The sequence below is a fragment of the Saccostrea cucullata genome, unplaced genomic scaffold, assembly GCF_032062105.1.
Source record: "Saccostrea cucullata isolate Sc308-1 unplaced genomic scaffold, CSIRO_AGI_Scuc_v1 ctg1744, whole genome shotgun sequence".
Taxonomy (NCBI): Eukaryota; Metazoa; Mollusca; class Bivalvia; order Ostreida; family Ostreidae; genus Saccostrea; species Saccostrea cuccullata.
This window is the reverse complement of record NW_026929032.1, coordinates 38,464-60,005: the sequence shown is the minus strand read 5'-3', so window position 1 is coordinate 60,005 and position 21,542 is coordinate 38,464. Positions and strand designations below refer to the sequence as shown.

At 33.8% G+C, this 21,542-nt stretch overlaps 1 protein-coding gene across 1 annotated transcript in view; it reads left to right on the top strand.

The window, feature by feature from the left end:
- The window catches only part of LOC134279630 (polyphosphoinositide phosphatase-like), a 29,294-nt gene extending 9,549 nt beyond the window's left edge, over positions 1-19,745 (top strand). Inside the window, exons 15-23 of the mRNA XM_062762047.1 lie at positions 650-816; positions 1,459-1,600; positions 3,394-3,452; positions 3,568-3,706; positions 4,114-4,194; positions 16,185-16,335; positions 17,088-17,200; positions 17,785-17,871; positions 18,742-19,745. Coding sequence (XP_062618031.1) covers positions 650-816; positions 1,459-1,600; positions 3,394-3,452; positions 3,568-3,706; positions 4,114-4,194; positions 16,185-16,335; positions 17,088-17,200; positions 17,785-17,871; positions 18,742-18,916 — 1,114 coding nt within the window. The 3' untranslated portion in view covers positions 18,917-19,745. The remainder of the gene's footprint in view (positions 1-649; positions 817-1,458; positions 1,601-3,393; positions 3,453-3,567; positions 3,707-4,113; positions 4,195-16,184; positions 16,336-17,087; positions 17,201-17,784; positions 17,872-18,741) is intronic.
- Positions 19,746-21,542: the final 1,797 nt, after the last annotated feature.

Genomic DNA, 21,542 nt, shown 5'->3' with positions numbered 1-21,542 from the left:
TTAGGTTGTGCTAGAATTCAAATGAAAGCTTGTCACAAAATAGATAATTTAAAATGCATGTTGATCATTCATCGAGAATTTTAGATGTGGTTTTCAAGGCAGAAAAAAAGTATCTGGGCTTTGATAGATGGTTTGAAATGTAGAATTGTCCATATTTGTATGCTTGAGAGATTGTTTTTGTTTGTTATATGTGTTTTGTCTCCATCATGCATTGTGCCAGGGAAATGGTAAATATTGAACTCATCATAAACATGATGCCATAGTACATGAGCTAAACATATTCGATGAAAATGTTTTTTTTTTTGAAAGGGGTGCATTTCAGTTCAAGCTGGTCATCTGACTTTGTTTACTGTATACAGGGAAAACTTAGCCCCCTTTTATTTTCGCCCCCTTTGCCCTCTTTATGGTTGGGCGAATTCAAAGAACACACTGTCAGTGTAATTTCTTAAACAGAACTTTGACTGGGCGAATTTAAATCGGAACAAGAGTATTATGATAATTGTAAGCAAGTGAAGTGCAAAACGGCGAAAATAACCCTGTATACAGTATTCTGCAGGTGTGTAATTTTTATTATTGCATGTATTAGATTCCCTTCTGCTAGTCCTTGTTCTGATCAAACAACACATTGTTTTAATCATTTCGATTGTAGAATGCTAGAGCACCTGTACGAGGCTCATGGTGACACTATAGCCCTGCAGTACGGGGGTTCTCAGCTGGTCCACAGAATCGAGGGCTACAGGAAAATAGCCCCCTGGACCTCCCACTCCAAGGACATCATGCATACCCTCTCACGATACTACAGCAACACATTCTCAGGTGAAAATTTGCATTGGAAGTGTTTTTAAAATACTGTGAAATCACAAATTTTCATGGGGGTTTAATTTTCTTTGTTTTTGAGGTACATGTATGAATAGATCCATGAATTTATGTCCACCACAAAATGTAAAATGTTACATTTTGCATAAGGACTTAACAATTTCCAGGAACCAAGAGTTTTTCCTCAAATCACAAAAATTTGATCTCACAAAAATATGAGATTTTACAGTAGTAAAGATGACGATTTTATAATAAACATCCTTAATACTTCAAAAGAAAATTTGATAATAATTACATAATTATGAATAATTAAAAATAAATTCAAAGTAGATTGTTAATCTGTACTTTTATGACAGTCAAATTATTTTTGTTCCGCCGTACATTTCTCTGTTCTATCTTTAACTTATAATAAGCTCAAATTAATGAATCGGTATTGATTATATTTCATCCTAATTGTATTTAAGGTTAATTTGAAAGTTAAGTTCAAAGTTCACATCAGGTTTACATCACATTACTGTCAAGTCGAAACAAATACTTGGACATGCATTTGACCCCTGTTGGCTGTCTAATGGCTTGAGATAAACTAACTTTAAAAGTTAGTTAATTATAATATTAATTAAAAGTCTAATTACTGTTTGACAGACCTGGAGAAGCAGACAGCTACCAATATATTCCTGGGTCTGTACTCACCAGAGGAGGGGAAACCTAACATCTGGGAGCTACCTACTGACTTCTACCTCCACAATAAAGGTGTCAGGGCCGTACTGGAGTATTTATGTTATAGGTACCTGGTAGCTATATCTGGCATAATAAAGTGTCTCTCATAAGGCCGGAATTAAAAATATCTTTGTTTCCCCTAACCCGACCCTAAATTCTCAAGTTGGGTCGGTAGGTAGGTAAACAATTTTATTTTCTGACAGCATCTTTGAAAATACATTCTAAAATTTAATGGAAAATTACATATTTATAAATAAGAAAAGTACAAAAGAAAGTGATTTGTGAACAAAATGCTAAGTATCAAACATATGCTGTTTAAAAGCAAAATTCATGATTAATTAATTCACAACTGTAATTTATATGAACTTGTGAAATATCTCACCAGAGTACATTTATATAAATCGAATAAAAAAAGATATAATTCTCAAATACGCAAAGACTGGACATCTTAGTATATTTTTTCAAACCTTCAATCACCCTCCAGTGCTTATAGACAGTCATTGTACTTTTTGAGGGCCATGAGATTTGCAGCGGTTCTAAAGCATTTTACTTTAGAGTTAAGACATAAGTGGCTAATTTTAAGTCGCAGGTTTAAATACGTTGGAAACGGTCCTTCAAAAGGGACCATTAAAACTTTTGTCCAGTGCCGCAGAAGATGCTGGCCCAAAAAAGATCCCTCTGCTTAATGGCAAAAAAGTGCGTAGTACATCTAAAGGAGCAATGGGGAAATGTTCAAATGTCCCAACAAATCTCGAAGGGATTAAAAGCAAAGAAACAACCAATCTTCAAGGGCCTAATTAAAGAAAATGACATTGGACGTCTCAGGAAGTTGAATTATGATTTCAAAACTATTTGGAAAGAGTATTTAAAAATGCTATATAAAACAATGTCATAGTCACCAAGTTTAACCACTAAATAAAGGCATGAAAATGTACAACTGAATTATATTTATCAGGATGAATATGCAAAAATATTTACCAACTCCTATGATTTCATAATGGCATAAAGTTAACATAGGAACATAGATGAATTGTTTATCAGATCAAGACTCAAATTAAATAAAATGCAGTGAAATTGAATGATGTGTTCACTAGGTGGGCCCCTCATCTGCTCATGAGGCTGGCCTTTCCATGTATTACGTACCTGAAATTCAACATATAGATTCGTTTGTTCGTTGTTTACCGTCCCTTTCGAAAATTTATTCACTCACATGGAGACACCAAGACACCCCCAAAACTCTTAATTAGTCATTGTAAATTTTATTATCAAATTGTTTCAAGAGTGAAGAATTCTAGTTAGCAAAAGGCATCAGACTGAGACATCGCCGTTGTTTTATGAAGAACTTCTCTGTAATCACATCTGGGCGCTATTTTGTCTCCATCAAATGCTTGAAAATCACAACAGAACAATGTCGGTTGTTCTGATAAAAACTGATTTTGATGAATTTGTATTTTATAAAACTTGGTTGACAATAAAAAAAAATTTGAATCATCTTATTTAAAAAAATCTTTTCAGTCGGCACGTTTTAGTTGGGTCGGTCGCGTTAGGGGAAACAAAGGTATTTTTTATTTTGGCCTAAATTATTTTTATTTTTCATTTTACTTGAGCACTGCAGTGTATTAGTTCATAAGTACAAGGTGTCCGAAAAGAAAGTTAACATTTTAACATTTTGATAACTTCACTAAATCTCGACTATTTCTCTGAAACCAATATCATTCAAAAGGTCTCATAAGTAACTCTTAAAGAAAAAATGGTTGGAACTGCAAAATCACTTTCAAGTTGACATATCCATGGTCTTCCAGATATTAGTGTTAGTGATACAGAACTTCAACTGTAATAATTTTTTTAAAACTTTTTTAGTTTCACTCAGTGGTGGGAGGTGCTAGTTTACAGATCTTTACCTTTACCTTATGAGGAAGGTAGGGGTATACTGAAATTTGCCTAAACATTTGTATTCATTTATGAAATAAAATGCTGAATTATACTTCAACTTTTTTTTCTGCTGGAAGCTCACACAAGTTTTGTTCATTTCAGAGAAGAAGCCGACAGACTGCACCATTGTTGCCGTGGCGCCTGGTGAGGAATGTGTAGATAGTTACTATGACTACTACAGGACCAGTGAATTTACCTCCATCCATGAACTCTTCCCTTATACCATGTCACACTCGGTCAGGTATAAAAGGCTTCATTACTGAGACACTCAAATAATTCATTATTTTTTTTTTTTTTTTTTTAAAAATGTTGCTCATATTGTAACAACTGATCATTGTGTTGAAACATTACTCGAAAAGTTCTAATGCATTTGATTATGTTATGCAAAGTGTTTATGCATGTATTAAGTGTGAAATATTTTATTTTTATAATATTAAAAGTTTCAATTTACCAAAAATAAAAAATGCTTTCATAACAATTTTTACATTTATTTGATTATGTGTCTGGGGTGAATTTCAATGTCTTTTCCTAAGGCTTGTAGAAATTTTGAAATATTTTTTAAAACTCTTGAATATTTACATTACATAATTATATAGTATTTCTGAAAAAGCTATTTTCTTACATTTATTTTATAATGAATTATTCCAGGGACTACAAGCCAAAAACAGCCAAGCATGACAGTCCCTTTACCTTAAGAGTTCCTTCAGAGACGACCAAGGATATCAACAGGTTATCTCCCTTTTATGAATTTCTTAGTGCCAAAATCATTACTTACATGTATTTGTCAAAGAATTTTTATTCTTTTTGTCACCTAGCAGATATATATCTTGTTCCTGAATCATGCTACTACCCAAGTCATGCAAAATGCATGTATCACATTTAGCTGTTTGCATGAAAAACACTGCATGGTTAAAATGAAATGCTACACATTGAACTTGCATGAATTATTTAGAAAGGTTTGTACACAAACTCTATGTGGGAGATCCTTTGTATTTAAAAAAAAAAAAAACCAGAGATGTCTGTCCTTTTTGAAATGACAATATTTATCCAACTGTGCATGTGCATGTAAATAAGATGCATGTTTTGTTTGTTGTTTAATCATTATGTAAGCCAATGACGACTCTTTTGTCGATTTCAAGAGTTTATTAAATAATTCCAATTTACAATTTTTCCGTGATCGTATAGTTTTAGAAATATTCGTTCCTGAAATATGATCAGAAAAGACCAATACACTTTTTATATAACTGTCCAAAGGGTCCGTCCAAAATATAAAGAGTTTAAGACCGAACTCCAAATAAATAAATAAACAAAAGTCCAAAAGAATGATTCCCAAAAATAGAATAAGAGAGAGTTGGTAATTTCAGAATAAGACCGGGAATACTCTTTTCTGACTAAAACAGGGTATTTTGTGCTCAGTGGGTATCCATGATCCCGGATATAAAAATACATTTCATTGGCTAATTCACCATCACCAACCACCTACGCTTTGTCCGTAGGTCTGTCCGTTGACCTATGAACCCCAACATGGCACCACCCTCGAATACAGGTAAACACTCATTACTAATATTTATGGACTCAGTCCCCATCTCTGCACCACAGGAGTTCTAGCCTTAAGCTCTTTTACTTATTTACTTCAAAGTTCCCAATTTTATTGCTCTTAGTCAAAACTCTTAATAATACCATTGTATTTCCGTTCAAATTTTATTACTTACTATCGATGGGCTTGATTGGTCTATTCGGATCAATTTCATTACAAAATGATCTAACAAATGATAGTGCATTTGAACAACACCAAAATCCAATTTGTTTTGACAAGATAATAATTGTTTACAAAATTAAAGTCCTTTTTCCAATTATAAAGTCACCGAATCTGCGTCACTAATAATATCCATTCTGATTTAATAAACCTTTATCTCATTTTACTTTAACTGCTAAAAACTTAAAATGATTATGTTATTAATATTGTCTAAGTTTAAAATGTTCACCCAATATGTCTCTGCTAAACCCTATAGGTTTACATTCGTCCCCACACACTAAGAAATTTCCCTGGCCAGTGGAAATTTCTCCGCTAGACCCGGAACATAATTTTAAACTTAGTCACAGTTTATTTCGTTCACAAGGTAAGAAGTAATCCCTCGGCACTGTTCACTTTTTATTAAACAAAATCCACAGTCTTCGAAGATAATAGTCAAGATGTCTTTATTGTTAATTGCATACGGTAGTCGCACGGCATAGGATGTTCGCGGACGTCTTCTTCGTGTTCCCGAAATAAAGTCCAACATATACGGTTACATTGATTATATAGGTCCATTATATGTGTCCATTATATGTGTTCCTAACAACTCTTCATGGATATATGGTTGTACTACTGTTCACTACTCCTCACTAAAATTGTTCGCTTTGGAATCAATGTTCTCATTCCACACTTAGGTATAGATCAAAATTTAGTTATATTCACACTAATATAAGTAACATAAGTTATCGGTTACTCTTCAAGGTTATTCAGCTGATACAGTCCTTGTGATTAAGTAGATGACGGAGTGCAATTATCACCACTCCAGGCGGTAGTATCGCCCTTCAAATTAGAAGCCATCAATGTATGTATCCCGCGCTCCTGGGTTTATTCTTGACTCCCATTAAGGTCTCATCCTTTTGGTATAATTATCTCACTGATATTATTTAATTTACGTATAGTTTCATCCATCAGTACTTCCATGTCAGTACCCTTTTCATCATCCACTGTATTTGTGCCTCCTGGGTTAATCTCAACAGGTGGTTTAGACAAAGAACTCTCTCTACCAAATATCTAAGATGACCACTTATATATTTTTTTTTTTAATTCAGATTAAGAATAAACAAAAACAAATCAAAAGAAAAATGAAAGCAAAACTTTTTTTTCTGTAGGCAAAGACTCAACAATACATTATTGAAAGACAATTAGTTGTTTGAAAATTTTGAATAGGTAATTTCTAGATATCTTCTAAATATTGTTAAAATATTCCTATAAATTAAATTTTTTTCCAAGTGAATTCCTTTTTAAATGAAATAATAAACATCATTCATGAAAATAGTTCGAAGGTACTATCCCTAATAAAGACCCATGAATTGTATTGCTCCCAAAGTTAAATGACACCAAGTCTCAGAGCATTTTAATTTGATTTAACATATAACGCTGTATGATAATTAAATTGTTTCTCGTAATTTTTAGTTATGGAATTATATAATTCCAAAAAGTCATTTATTATATTACTTAACGGTGCTTATATGATACAAAAAGTCATGATGATAAACTTCCAGTAAGGATGTGTAAGGTAACTTGTATAAATAACACAAGTAATTCAAATTTTTTTTTTTTAACGATTATTATTTTTATAAAGAAGTTGAACATTTTCCCAGAGTGTTTTTGAATATTTACAGAAAGCTGTTGAAGATGCACGAAATATATACATTGAAAAACGGTAGTGTGCATTTCATACCAATTTCATTTCTTTCATAAAGTGCACATAGCTAATGCAAAAATAATAGATTTATATATTAAGTACCTTTTTTTCTTTATTTTATAGACTCCTATTGTATAATAATACAACAATTATCTTATGCATTATTCATTGTTTCAATCATTGTATAAGCTTAGGTCTAAAACTGATTGCAAATCCTATCCCATATGTTTAAATATTTCTTTAATAGACAGATTTACTTTTTTCACTCCCTTAACCACCCGTATCAACTTGCAGGGCCTTACAACATATATAACTTTTATCTGAATTTTCCGGAGCCACTTTAACAAATTTTTGATGTTGTTCTTATATATATATCAATTAAAGTTGTGGAAATGTCAACTCTTAGCACAGTTTGTTCCCTCATCAAAATAAACTTATACTTGAAGTAATTTCCCCATTATCTTGAGAAATTGTTCGGTAACATTATCATTTTCTACTAGTACGTTTTTACTGTACACCCTATTTTCCCGGGATTTTCTAGGTTTTACCTTAGGTTTATAACTAAGATCTATACTTTGCGAACACTCTTTATTTGTTACTTTTACCTGTTTCCTAGGCATTACAGGTGGTTTCATACAATTATTACAGAAGCCTCTTTTTAACTTGTGGTCGTTACATTTAAGATTTACACCGTCAACTTCCATCACTGCATATGTACAAAATTATTAAATGCATTCCTTGTGTAGAAATTCACTATTAAGATGATTTTTTTTTAATTTTCCAATATCATTTACTTTTTATTCTTTTTAACAAGGAATCAACACTATATGATAAAACTTTTTCTTCAAATAAAATAGAATTTTAGATATTTCCTTCATTTTCAAAACTGTTGCCAAATAAGTCATAAATATCCTTTAAAACAAACCCAAACAATAAGCCAAAAGTATTTCCGAAAAATCAATTAAAAAAAATCAAAACTTGGTCAGGCTACAGATACTTCTGGGTCAGAAAGTTACGTCCTACCTTGCCACATTTTCCCTCCGCGTTTGACATTTTAGTTATACTTTGCATTGCCTTGGTCATTGGTATCAATATGACCATGAAGAATTTCAGTATTCGTGGTTCCGAGCATAAATTCAATTAACAGTTTTTTTTCAGTCTCGCTCTCAAACGTTTACAGTACTTCGCAAATCCTGGTCACGGCACCAAATTGACTTGTAGCGTTGTAAGCCAATGACGACTCTTTTGTCGATTTCAAGAGTTTATTAAATAATTCCAATTTACAATTTTTCCGTGATCGTATAGTTTTAGAAATATTCGTTCCTGAAATATGATCAGAAAAGACCAATACACTTTTTATATAACTGTCCAAAGGGTCCGTCCAAAATATAAAGAGTTTAAGACCGAACTCCAAATAAATAAATAAACAAAAGTCCAAAAGAATGATTCCCAAAAATAGAATAAGAGAGAGTTGGTAATTTCAGAATAAGACCGGGAATACTCTTTTCTGACTAAAACAGGGTATTTTGTGCTCAGTGGGTATCCATGATCCCGGATATAAAAATACATTTCATTGGCTAATTCACCATCACCAACCACCTACGCTTTGTCCGTAGGTCTGTCCGTTGACCTATGAACCCCAACATGGCACCACCCTCGAATACAGGTAAACACTCATTACTAATATTTATGGACTCAGTCCCCATCTCTGCACCACAGGAGTTCTAGCCTTAAGCTCTTTTACTTATTTACTTCAAAGTTCCCAATTTTATTGCTCTTAGTCAAAACTCTTAATAATACCATTGTATTTCCGTTCAAATTTCATTACTTACTATCGATGGGCTTGATTGGTCTATTCGGATCAATTTCATTACAAAATGATCTAACAAATTATAGAGCATTTGAACAACACCAAAATCCAATTTGTTTTGACAAGATAATAATTGTTTACAAAATTAAAGTCCTTTTTCCAATTATAAAGTCACCGAATCTGCGTCACTAATAATATCCATTCTGATTTAATAAACCTTTATCTCATTTTACTTTAACTGCTAAAAACTTAAAATGATTATGTTATTAATATTGTCTAAGTTTAAAATGTTCACACAATATGTCTCTGCTAAACCCTATAGGTTTACAATTATAAAAGCTCTGGAATTGCATCATCATCACATTTTCATTACAACAGATGATTCTAACACAAAACTGACACCTTAGCACAGCCATACTAGTAGTTCCTGCATGAAACTTGCAGGTTTCTCTTTGGGTTTTGATATGCTCGCTATACAATTTGCATGAAATGCTACTGGTCTCATTATAATACATGTAGTTTATAAGGTGCTGCACAGTTTACATGACACATTTTAAGCTCTGCTTGAAACCAAATGCATGAAAATTAAATGGTTTAGAGGGGTAATAGCACATTTCAGGGGGTGGTACTGTATTTTATGCATACCAAACAGTATTTTCGATCCAAAATGTATATTTCTGTACTTTGACCTCAAACTTGAGGTCATAATCAGCCAGGGTGCAAGCATGTTTAATATTTTATTTGAGGGTTAAAGGTCAAGGCCCACATCCTATTTAACCTAATATTAATTTTTTAGCTCACCTGAGCTGAAAGCTCAAGTGAACTTTTCTGATCACCCGTCGTCCATCATCCGTCTGTCTGTCCGTCTGTAAACTTTTCACATTTTCAACTTCTTCTCAAGAACCACTGGGCCAATTTTAACCAAACTTGGTACAAAGCATCCTTGAGTGAAAGGAAATTTAAATTGTTAAAATCAAGAGCCATGTCCCCTTCCAAGGGGAGATAATCAAGAAAATACAAAAATAGAGTGGTGTCATTAAAAAATTTTCTTCTCAGGAACCACTAAGCCAGAAAAGCTGAAACTTATATGGAAGCATCCTGGGGTAATGTATATTCTAAATTATACAAATCATGACCCCTGGGGGTAGGGCGGGGCCACAAGTTTTGCATAGAAATATATAGGGAAAAAACTTTAAAAATCTTCTTCTCAAGAACCATTGGGCCAGAAAAGCTGAAACTTACCCAGTATGTGGAAGCATCCTGGGGTAGTGTAGATTCTAATTTTTTCAAATCATGACCCCTAGGGGTAGGGCGGGGCCACAATAGGGAATCCAAGTTTTACATAGAAATATATGGAAAAAACTTCAAAAATCTTCTTCTCAAGAATCACGGGGCCAGAAAAGCTGAAAGGTATGTGGAAGTATGCTGGGGCAGTGTAGATTCTAATTTGTTCAATTCACGACCCCCGGGGGTAGGCCACAATAAGGAATCCACGGAATCCGAGTTTTACCTAGAAATATATACTGTAGATCAGTAAATTTTCGTGACATTTTATTTTTCGCGAGATAGTCATTGACTCTTGATAAGCGAGACAAAATTTTCACGAATTGTGGTAATTGCTCTATATAATCTTAAGGAATACTATTATACACGAGAATTTGATTTTCGCGAGAACAATGTCTCATGTAATTACGCGAAAAATAAAATTCTCGCGAATAAAAAGTGATTTACAGTATAATATGGAAAAACTTTAAAATTCTTATTCTCAAGAACCATTAGGCCAGAAAAGCTGAAACTTTTGTGAAAGCATCTTGGGGTAGTGTAAATTTTAAAGTGTCCAAATGTTGACCCCTGGGGGTAGGGCTTGGTCACAATTGGTATTACAAAGGGGGGAAATCTGTTAAAGAACAGCATGGCCAAAGTTTCACAGGTGAGCTATGTGGCCCATGGGCCTCTTGTTTATAATTTATTGTGAAAAGTTTATTTAATTGCATTTATTTACAAAATATAAATTTTAAAGTGACTTAACTGATTTGATTAACGAAAAGCAAGATCAGTTTGATAGCATCTAAATTCATGGATGGCATGCAACACTTTAATATGGTGGATGTTTTTTGATAAAAAAATTTCTTTTGGGATGTACATCCATTATGCATGTATCTCTCATCAAATACGGTATTCTTTTAATTGCATCATTTGTCAGTACTTTCAAGTTACCGGTATATTTTTCTTTCAATAAACTATTTATAGATCAGTCATGTATCATCGAGTTAGTAGTCGAACTATGCTCTTCATGACAGAAAGGTAGGGCTATTGCCCTTTTAATGCACAAATACACAATAAAGGAAATCCATAAATATTTATACTTCACACAGCATATCAGCTTAGCTTTAAACTACAAGAGCTTCTCTAGTATTGAGAATATGTTACACTGTATTTGTAAGGCAGTTTTTGTATTATGTATTGTGAAAATGAAGCATTGAAAAAATATGAACATTTGCTATGTATATGAATGGTATGAAACTTGTTTTTATGGGGTTTTTTAGGTCACCTGAGGTGACCTATTGCTATCCGTTTTCGTCCGTCATCGTCCGTCGTGCGCCGTGTGTTATCATTTGAATATTTTCAGCTTCTTCTCTGAAACCACTGAACCAATTTCAACCAAATTTGGTATACTGCATCTATGGGTGGAGGGGAACAGAAATTGGGAATTTCATGGTCCCCGCCCCCCTGGGGCCTGAGAGGTGGGGCCAAAACCACTAAAATTAATGAAATCTTTAAAAATCTTCTTCTTTACTCCTGGACATCAAGCAGGCAAACTATTGGCATGAATGTAATGAGCATTGAGTCCTCTACCAAAATTGTGAAATTCATGGCCCCAGGGTCAGGGGTTCTAGTGCTAGGGTGGGGCTCTATAGATTATAAAGTGAAAATGCATTATTTGTTTGAAAATCGTCTTCTCTGCTCCTGGGTATTAAATACGCTAACTAAGCACATAGTTATGATGAGCAAGAGTGCCTCTTCCAGATTTGTGAATTTCATGGCCGCAGGGTCAGGGGTTCTGGTGTTAGGGCGGGACTCTATAGATTATATAGTGTAAATGCATTATTTCTTTGAAAATCTTCTTCTCTGCTCCTGGGTATTTAATAAACAAATTAAGCACTTATGATGAGCAAGAGTGCCTTTTCCAGATTTGTGAATTTTATGGCCCCAGGGTCAGGGGTTCTGGTGTTAGGGCGGGGCTCTATAGATTATATAGTGAAAATGCATTATTTCTTTGAAAATCTTCTTCTCTGCTCCTGGGTATTAAATACACTAAATAAGCACATAGTTATGATAAGCAAGAGTGCCTCTTTCAAAATTGTGAATTTATGGCCCCAGGGTCAGGGGTTCTGGTGTTAGGGCGGGGCTCTATAGATTATATATTGAAAATGCATTATTTCTTTGAAAATCTTCTCTGCTCCTGGGTATTAGATAAACAAACTAAGCACATAGTTATGATGAGCAAGAGTGCCTCTTTCAAAATTGTGAATTTTATGGCCCCAGGGTCAGGGGTTCTGGTGTTAGGGCGGGGCTTTATAGATTATATATTGAAAATGCATTATTTCTTTGAAAATCTTCTTCTCTGCTCCTGGGTATTAGATAAACTAACTAAGCACATAGTTATGATGAGCAAGAGTGCCTTTTCCAGATTTGTGAATTTTATGGCCCCAGGGTCAGGGGTTCTGGTGTTAGGGCGGGGCTCTATAGATAATATAGTGAAAATGCATTATTTCTTTGAAAATCTTCTTCTCTTCTCCTGGGTATTAAATACACTAAATAAGCACATAGTTATACCCCCCGCAAACGAAGTTTAGGGGGGGTATATTGGAATCACCATGTCCGTCTGTCCGTCTGTCTGTCTGTCCAGCTGTCTGTCTGTCTGTAGACGAGATTTTGTCCGGACAATTTCTCAAAAACTATTGGAAGGATTTGTCTGAAAATTTATACACATATTATTCACCATATGAAGGTGTGCACCTGCTATTTTCATCTTGATTGGATGATTATTTTGAATTTTACAGGTGTTTTTTCATTTTTATTTTGTGGTCTTGTGCAGACCGTTTCTCACAAACTGTTGCAAGGATTTATCTGAAAATTTGCACACTTATTATTCACCATATGAAGGTGTGCATCTGGAATTTTCAATTTTATTTGTTTATTTTTCTGCATTTTACAGGTTTTACTTTTTATTTAAATTGACTTGTTCATTTTGGGCTCATTTATAAGGTTTGAGAGATAGAATCTAAAATATCTGTACAAAAATGTGAACTAGTACAGCTTAAAACAACTCATTAAAACTAAAAAAAAGAAACATCATCAAGTGTTTAAAACAGTTTTTACATTACATAGAAGATAATGTAAATTCATTTGTCTCTTGGGAATAATGGCTGGACATGCATCCAGTTAAAGATAAATTAATGAGTTTGGTGTTGGAGGTTGTTAAGGCATATCTCTTATCAAGCGTGTGTGTGTTATCAAATCTCCAGGGAATAAGGCACAAGAATTAAAGATCTCTCTTCTCTTATTCTCTTAATTGTAATTTATTGTCTGTCAAAGCACTTCATTACTGGATGACCAGCTTTTTATTTTCAAAATGAATTTGATATATCAAGATTAATTTGATTTTGTATAATGATTTTTTTTTCAACAATTAGTTTGCAGAGTGTCATGACACATAATTGCAATATATTTCTTTAATGCAGAAATAAAAAAATGTTACGATTGAATTACAATGTATAGGTATTGATGTTTCGTTTGGTTGCACTTTTGTTTCAATCATTAAGAAACATAATGAGCACTTATATTTAACTGTAAATTTTTATAAGTAAATAGTGAACACCTCTAGATCCATAAAGTATTTTCGAATTGGCACCTTCTCTGAAAAACCAGCGGGGGGTATTTGTCCCTATTGGACAGTTCTAGTTATGATAAGCAAGAGTGCCTCTTCCAAAATTTTGAATTTTATGGCCCCAGGGTCAGGGGTTCTGGTGTTAGGGCGGGGCTCTATAGATTATATAGTGAAAATGCATTATTTCTTTGAAAATCTTCTTCTCTGCTCCTGGGTATTAGATTAATTAACTAAGCACATAGTTATGATGAGCAAGAGTGCCTCTTCCAGATTTGTGAATTTTATGGCCCCAGGGTCAGGGGTTCTGGTGTTAGGGCGGGGCTCTATTGATTATATAGTAAAAATACATTTATTCTTTGTAAATATTTTTCTTTGCTTCTGCGTTTTAAGCCAATGATCCAAGTATATATATATTTATGATGAAGAAAGGTGCATCTAGCAAAGTGGTTTTTAATGCCCCCAGGGTCAAAGAGGGGGGGGGGGGGGTTTACATAGCCTGAAAATAAATTAATGCTTTGAAATCTGCTCTTTGGTATTAATCAACCATTTTATGATAAAATTTGCAAAATGTTGAAATATATGGCCCTGGGTCAGTGGTTCCTTTGGGGTGAGGTGCACTACTGGTTATAAAGTGGAAGTGCATTTTCTCTTTGTTACTCTGATCTACCTCTGGGTATTAAGTAAATAGAGTAAGCATGCTAAGTTAATAATTATTATAAGCAATGGTGCCTCTTTCAAAATTGTAAATTGTGAATTTCATGGCCTCCGGTTTAAACACGAACCAAATTTAATTGTTTGAAAGTTGTTGCACAATACTCAGGTGACCTATTAGGCCCGTGGGCCTCTTGTTTTATTTGTTGACAAATACATGTTATATGATATACATGTACATTTTGTAACTTATATAAATGTTTCATACTAAGTTGTAGTATGGAAACACTGAGCACTTTAGCTTATAATTATAATAATGTCTAATTCATTATCAAGATTAAAAACCTGAGTGTTAACCTTTTTTTTCGGTCATGATATCTGAAATCCTCAATTTGTGCATTTATTCTGAAAAAAAAAATGGAATAAGATTTTAGCAGTAGACTAATGCTTGGGCTGCGTTGGGAAATAATAGAAAAAATTAACAGTTACTAACCAACAGCAAATTTGCCCTATTTTTAACATATCTAATGAGCTGTCAATGTTAACCTTACCCAATAATCATATACATTGTAGATTAAATAATCCAAGGTTAAAACCCTAATATGCACTCACACTAACTGCTCTTCGATATTAAACAAAGTCATCATTTGCACTCCCTTAATGTGATGATACACTTCCAAATATAATATTTTTATTTCAGCATCATTAAATTCTTATGTATCATTTATCTGTTGTAGAAAAATGGGTACACTTGAATGTCTGTTCTTCTAAAAAAAAAAATCATACACACACCAAACAACATATGCAAACAAGTAACCAAAAAAAAAAATTTAAATAAAAAAATAAAATTCTTAATTATTTAATAATTAAAACTTAATCATATAATTATAGTGGTCTTTGCTCTGTCATTTAAAATCTGATGATTAGGATGACATAAATTATACTTGATCCTTTGAAAAACCATGGATAAGCCATACACACACAATTGGATACTGTATAGGGGATTAATTTCACGGGTTGTAATATTCACGGTTTTCTCTCATCTGACACGATCGCGGTTTCTTGAGTTCGCGGAATTTGGTATGTAAAAAAAGTTACTTCCCTTATCTCCATTTAATCCATACCATAACTACATGTAAACGATATTAATCAGCGTTATGTCTTTATTTCACGAACAACAGGGTAAGTTATTATAAAATTGTTAGATTTTATAAATAATTGATTAACACAAGTGCAGTTATTAATAGTCCCTAAACGTTAAATGACTTTCCTTTATGCTATTACGATAAGAGCATGTGCACCCGAAATCTTCAATACAACGCAGCGAAAAACTACTGGACGGAAATAAAACTTTTTATGTAGTTCTACGTTCTACGAAATAATATCCTTCCACACTTTCTTCGTCAGTAAGTTCGATATTTATCTGAATGATTTTTAAAACCAAAATGTAGATAAAAACTACATGAACTAATATGCATGAGAATGCAGGTAACAAATACATGTGGTAACATTAGTTACGCACGGGTAATCAACTACGTGTTTTGATTGAAGAAACATGTAGCGTTGGCTATTAAAACAGCTTTTGAACAAACACAAGTTATTATCTGCCGATTTGAATTAAAGTAAAGCGTGATAATTAAGATTAATTGATTGACAGTACTACTCGCAATGACTGAAATGACCATGAACTGCACGCACACCTATACAAATCTATCGTAGTCTATTCTCAAATTTCCAAATAAAACATGGAGATTATTGGAAATTTATTCACTGTTTCTTGAATTCACGGATTTGTTAACACCGTGAATATAGCGAATATTAACATCGCAAGTTATTTTCCCCCTATACAGTATTTTAATTAATATATTTTCAATTTTAAAAAAGTAAACATTGAAGCAAGTAAGATGATGACGTTTGAATTTTTCAGCCAAGAAGTAAATCCAAACATCTCAGGGAAGGACTCATCATCATCTCAATTGTCTACAGGATCGAGTGAGAGTGATAGTGAGAGCTCAGACGTGGACGGAACTAGTGTGACTGAGACATCAGTGGACTCAGATAGCGAGATCAAGTATAAGGTATGAGACAGAATGAGTGTGACTCAGATAGTGAGATCAAGTATAAGGTATGAGTCACTCTCTACCATTGGCTCATACATTCACCTCTGTCGTTGGCTCGCCTATATCACAGTGATAAACACGAGAAATAATGCGTTTGTTTTAATTCATTATAAATGAATTTATATGCTTATGTTTGAGTTTTGAGATAGATATTTACTAAATCAATCCAGAACTATTAAATAAAATTGAAAATCTGGCAAATATCACGTTTTATACGTTATATCAAAAATCTTGACGTGAGCCCACTGCAGAGGTGTCTGAGAGAGGAACGAGCGATAACTCTGCATTGGAGATTGGGTATGAGTGTGACTCAGATGGCGAGATCAAGTATAAGGTACGAGACAGATCTAGAACATGTAGAAAGAGTGTAATAGAAACTCATAGGATTTTGAGTTTCAGGTATAATGAGACTGTGTTGGTCTCTGCAAGATCAGTTTGTAATTATGAAGGTAAATATACATGTATTATAAGAGTCAGTTTAGTTTGTTGGTGATAGGTAGGATTAATAGAATTTGAATTTGAAAGGAAAATTCTAAATTAAAAGATCACAGATTTTAAAAAAAAGCAAACTAAGAGAAAATTGAAAGACCTTATCCTTTACATGTAACAACTGGGACAGGATAGAATAACAATATTTTCAAAATAATTTAAATTTAATGTTGAAAAATGTTGAATTTCTGAAAAAAATGTTATTTTGTTATTGTTCACAGGGATTCCAAAGTATCAAGACTTCAGAGCGACAATTTCCATCTTACTCCCAGGATTATGGACAAGAACTCCACAAGTATACACCCAATCACAAAGATACATGGATGTATGAAAGGTAAGGATTGGATGTTTTATGTATCCAATCACAAACGTTAAGACATAAGGATGTATGAGGTATAAATATTGAATATAGTGTATATTAAATGACAATGACACATGGATATATGTAACGTAATTACATGTATTAGAAGTAGTATAACCCAATCACAGCGACTTATTACGGATGTCAGTATTTAGAATGTACATCATTTTCATGCCAGAATCTAAAAAGTGAAGTTAGATTGTTCAAATAGATTATCATGGTACTTGCATCATTGATTGATGGTCTGCAGAGTATGAAATAAAAATAAAATCTTTCTTGATGTTGATTTTTTTTTCAAATATTCTGCTCTATTGTAATAGACTGATAATTGGTACATGTGTCTGTATGATTTTAGTATATTATTCCTCTCATTCTTTCACTTTATCCTAGATTAAACGCTTATCAAGTTCTTAATATGAATGTCAACATGAAACTTATCTGCTTAAACTTGGTCAAAATGTGGACTTGAAATTGAATCATAGGATGAATCAATTAGTTTGCAATATTTTGATATGTGGAAATAACTGATCGAAGAATTTTTTTTCTCATATTTCTAGATATGTGAAGATCAGTGAAGTTTGTCAGACCCCACCAAAGAGAGAAGAAAAAGGAGTGACAACAGGCAGTATTATAGAGAACTTAGTGTGAGTATGTCATAGAGAGGTGAGACAATGGGCAGTATTATAGAGAACTTAGTGTGGGTATTCTATATAGAGAAAAGAGAACCTAGTGTGATAATGACACTTTGTCATAGAGAAAAGAGCTATTATAGAGAACTAGTTTGAGAATTTCATAATGGCACAGGCTGAGTGGGTGGGTGGGGGGTGGGGTGGGGGGGGGGGGTAACAACAGGCAGTATGATAAAGAACTTAATGTTTGTCAGAGAGAAAATAATAATAACTTGCAATATTTATAGAGTACTTAATGTGTGTCACAGAGAAAGTTATAAAAACTGTCAGTAATATAGAAAACTTAGTGTGAGTGCCATACAGAAATAAGTGACAAATGGCAGTATTATAGAGAGGTCTGAGTATGTAAAGTTTGTCCATAGAGAATTTTGCATTAGTGTGTCCGTAAGTCCGAGACTTAAAAATTGTGTCGGACTAGCAGATTTTGTAAGGTACTAGTCCGTACGGACTAGTGCAAATCCAGATATAAGTCTTGAATTGGTTCACATTTTATTAATTTTATTTCTGAGTCTCGTAGATGTTTGAAAATAAATGAGAAACGCAACCACGATAAAGCGTTTTCTACATTGTGATCAATAGACAAAGACGTGTGTGGAGATCAAAGTTGAAAACCCTATTTTGATGTGTGGACACATATTTCATTGAATTAATTGATAAAATTTTAAGATTTGTATTATTTTTTTTACATACTATAGTAATAGGTTAAAGTAATTAAACAAAAAAAAGTTAATTTCAACATGTTAATCATTTATTTTTTGCCTTCAGAAAATGATACATGTAAATTAAAATAATTAAACAATTAACAACAATTACTCATTGTTTTAGGTTCCCTAAGAGTGTGTTTAAGCTGGGCAGTAGTTATGGAGTAGAACCACCTCCTGTTAACAAGCAGGACCAGGATATTTACAACCATTTTGTTTTCGTTGGTTCCCATGGTCCAGGGGAACCAAGCAAAAAGGAGATACAGTTCTACAACAAATACCTTAACAAGTTTCATTGACCACAGGAAGTTAAATTTTAATGTGAGTGCTGAAGGAAATACATGTACAATAAAACATCATTATCTCCACAAAAAAAAAAACTGGGTGATCATTGGTTGCATGTCCTAAGCAGACCAAAAATACAGTTTTCTGAAACTTAATTGAAGCAAGAAAAAACTGGAGAGATCAAGGGTAGAAAACTTAAGAACAGGATATTGGGACTTCAAAATCACTTGGATATATCAATGTTCAAAATATAGGTGTTAGAGATACCAAAGTTTAACTGTTAATGAAGTTTCTCTACATGTGTTAAGAAGGTAATACATTGACAATCAAGTCAATTCTAGAAACTCAATAAGCTTCAGTAGAATCATCAGTGGTCTTGGGGGACCTGCTGTGTTTGTGGATTTTGTTGGTCACAAATTCCATGAATTTACACCCCCACAAACAAATCTTTTGTCCATATTTTTATCTTTTTTGTATATGAGGTACCTTAAAAGAACTATGTTTCTTTGAACCAACAAAATTTTGCATACCCATAAACATTGACCCCAAGGAATTCAATGACTCCACAGTGTGTGTTGAGATGCAACAACTTTAATTTGCTTTATCTCACCATTGTACATGTAAGTGTAGGTTATAGCCTTGAAGGAAAAATGTTTTAATGCAGGCAATGTGATTTTTTTTCTTAAAACACATCAATAAATGCTATTCTGAACCTTGAATAAGGAAATCTTATTTGTAAATGTTTAACCAAGCTCAGTATGAGTCTTTTAGTGCCATATTGTTTTTATTTACTTAAGTGTGTGCAATATTAATTATTGTTATTTTTAAACATTTGTTACAATGTACAAATATTTGTAAAAAATAAAGAAATTGTTTATAACTTCATTTGTTTTTGACCTTATTAGATAAGATTTAGATGATACACATTTATTGGCTGAGTTCAAGGGCAACAGACTAAGGGAGAATAATAAGACAAATAAAATTTCATCAGAAGAGGCCCATGGGCCACAATGCTCACCTGAGTAACTTTGGCCTGGTTGTTCCTCACCAGATTCCTTGTTACACCTTTTGTTGCCCAACACTATGATTTGAATAAATTTAGAATGTACACTACCGTAGGATGCTTCCACATATTTTAAATTTTCCTGGCCCAGTGGTTCATGAGAAGATTTTTAAAAATTTTTCCTATATGTTTAAATGTAAAACTTTGATTCCCCATTATGGCCCTACCCTAACCCTGGGGGTCGATCATGATTTTAACAATTTAGAATCTACGCTAACATGGGTATTTCCACATAAGTTTCAACTTTCCTGGCCAAGTGGTTCTTGAGGTGATCATTTTTAAATTTTTAGCTCACCTGAGCCGAAGGCTCAAGTGAGCTTTTCTGATCACATTTATAGTCCGTATTTCCGTCTGTCTGTCTGTCTGTCTGTCTGTCTGTCCGTCTGTCTGTCCGTCTGTAAACTTTTCACATTTTCGACTTCTTCTCAAGAACCACTGGGCCAATTTTGACCAAACTTGGTACAAAGCATCCTTGGGTAAAGGGGAATTTAAATTGTTAAAATGAAGGGCCAAGCCCCCTCACAAGGGGAGATATATATTGAAGAAAAGACAAAAATAGGGTGGGGTCATTAAAAAATCTTCTTCTCAAGAACCACTGGGCCAGAAAAGCTGAAACTTATGTGGAATTGCATCCTGGGTTAATGTAGATTCTAAATTGTTCAAATCATGACCCCCGGGGGTAGGGCAGGGCCACAATGGGGAATCCAAGTTTTACATAGAAATATATAGGAAAAATCTTTGAAAATCTTCTTCTCAAGAACCACTGGGCCCTTAGAGCTGAAACTTATGTGGAAGCATCCTGGGTAGTGTAGATTCTAAATTGTTCAAATCATGACCCCCGGGGGTAGGGCGGGGCCACAATGGGGAATCCAAGTTTTACATAGAAATATATAGGAAAAATCTTTGAAAATCATCTTCTCAAGAACCACTGGGCCAGAAAAGCTAAAACTTATGTGGAAGCATCCTGGGGTAGTGTAGATTCTAAATTATTCAAATCATGACCCCCGGGGGTAGGGCGGGGCCACAGTGGGGAATCCAAATTTTACATAGAAATCTTTGAAAAATCTTCTTCTCAAGAACCACTGGGCCCTTAGAGCTGAAACTTATGTGGAAGCATCCTGGGGTAGTGTAGATTCTAAATTGTTCAAATCATGACCCCCGGGGGTAGGGCGGGGCCACAATGGGAAATCCAAGTTTTACATAGAAATATATAGGAAAAATCTTTGAAAATCTTCTTCTCAAGAACCACTGGGCTCTTAGAAAAGCTGAAACTTATGTGGAAGCATCCTGGGGTAGTGTAGATTCTAAATTGTTCAATTCATGACCCCCGGGGGTAGGGCGGGACCACAATAGGAAATCCAAGTTTTACATAGAAATATATAGGAAAAATCTTTGAAAATCTTCTTCTCAAGAACCACTGGGCCAGAAAAGCTAAAATTTATGTGCACATGGAAGCATCCTGGGGTAGTGTAGATTTCAAAATGTCTAAATTATTATCAGTGAGGTAGGGTGAGGTCGCAGTATGTAATGAACGGAAGCAGCTGTTGTAGAAAAAATTAAAGGGGGAAATCTGGTAA